We start from the raw sequence: 1,187 nt of genomic DNA on the forward strand, positions 1-1,187 counted from the left end.
AAGGAATCTGACAACATGGGAAGCCAATGTTTGTCCTTGGTGGTTGGATTATCCACTAGGAGTTATTCCAAAGCAAGAGTTTGAATTATGCAAGAGTAATTACCTTAACACTTGTGGCTCTTTTCCTTTGAGAATGTATATGTAGGCTTACTTTAGTGCTAATTTATGTGGTATTGTGCTATATGGTTGTTGAGTGAAGGGTTTCAAAATGAGAGTGATGAGTACTTAGAGGAGACACAAGAAGAGGAGACACAAGAAGAGTCTCTCCCTCCCGTTTCTCATGGAGTTACTCAAAACACCATTGAGAGTGGCTCTCAAGGTACTCCACTAGCAAGCAATGACTCAAGAAGGGTAAAGGGAAAATGGAGCCTCCAAGTACATCAATGATACCCACTCCTTCTTCAATGCCTCCCATTGTGCCATCTACGGAGCCCGTAATTTCCTCTTTGGCAACCACTATACCCCATATGGCACCCTCTTCTAATGTGCCCACTACATCCTCATTGGTGCACACTACTTTGTTTGTTGCAGAGTTTTCACTTAGGCGAGAGGCTTGGGAGAGAAGGCCGATCACACGATCTATTGGTAAGTTTAAGAATATTTCCTAATTCAAACCTAATTTGGATAATGTGTGCAGGGTTCCATTACCAAACCGTTGTAGATGTTTTGCTTGTGGATATATCACAAATTGATAAGTTTGCCCTTGATAGGTAGATTTCCATAATGCTTACTTATTTGCATTTTCTTCTTGCATTGTTCTATGATTTTGAACCTTATTCATGTTTGGTTTTCTTGTAGCATCAACAATTTTTTTGCGACACAGAATACAAATCTCTATAGCAAAGATAGTGTGCCACGTCGTGAGGTTGCTAGGCTTATCTTTGCAGATTTTCCTACAAGTTTTCTTGTGGATGGTCTAAGACCAATCCCATTGGGTAAGTAACTTTTCTTTGGACTAGTACCTACAGCTAACTATGGTTGTATGCTTACATGTCATCATTCACTTTTGTAGAGCGCATGAGTGTTCCCAAGAGAACACATTTTCCAGGGGTCTAGTGACAGGGTGCATAGATGTTGCTCGTGATTTTTTGGTCGATAAAGGGTTTTTAGTCACCATGTGCATGGCCGAGCATATTGGAGATTTTATTGCAGATGCAACTAGGGTAGGACTTGTGCTCTTACGTACA

At 40.8% G+C, this 1,187-nt stretch overlaps 1 protein-coding gene across 1 annotated transcript; it reads left to right on the forward strand.

Moving 5' to 3' along the window:
• Positions 1–362: 362 nt before the first annotated feature.
• On the forward strand, positions 363–920 carry LOC147437096 (uncharacterized). Its single transcript, XM_086485843.1, has 3 exons — positions 363–585; positions 638–710; positions 824–920. The coding sequence occupies exons 1-3, from the start codon at positions 363–365 to the stop codon at positions 918–920; spliced, it is 393 nt and encodes a 130-aa protein (XP_086341969.1).
• The last annotated feature ends 267 nt before the right edge of the window (positions 921–1,187 follow it).

The sequence above is a fragment of the Adiantum capillus-veneris genome, chromosome 17 (genome assembly GCF_014529385.1).
Source record: "Adiantum capillus-veneris isolate H3 chromosome 17, ASM1452938v2, whole genome shotgun sequence".
Taxonomy (NCBI): domain Eukaryota; kingdom Viridiplantae; phylum Streptophyta; class Polypodiopsida; order Polypodiales; family Pteridaceae; genus Adiantum; species Adiantum capillus-veneris.

Coding starts and splice junctions, on each gene's coding strand:
- LOC147437096 (XM_086485843.1), top strand. CDS start 363: ATGGAGCCTCCAAGTACATCAATGATACCCACTCCTTCTTCAATGCCT. Junction 586..637: donor GCCGATCACACGATCTATTG/GTAAGTTTAAGA, acceptor TAATGTGTGCAG/GGTTCCATTACCAAACCGTT. Junction 711..823: donor GATAAGTTTGCCCTTGATAG/GTAGATTTCCAT, acceptor TTTGCGACACAG/AATACAAATCTCTATAGCAA.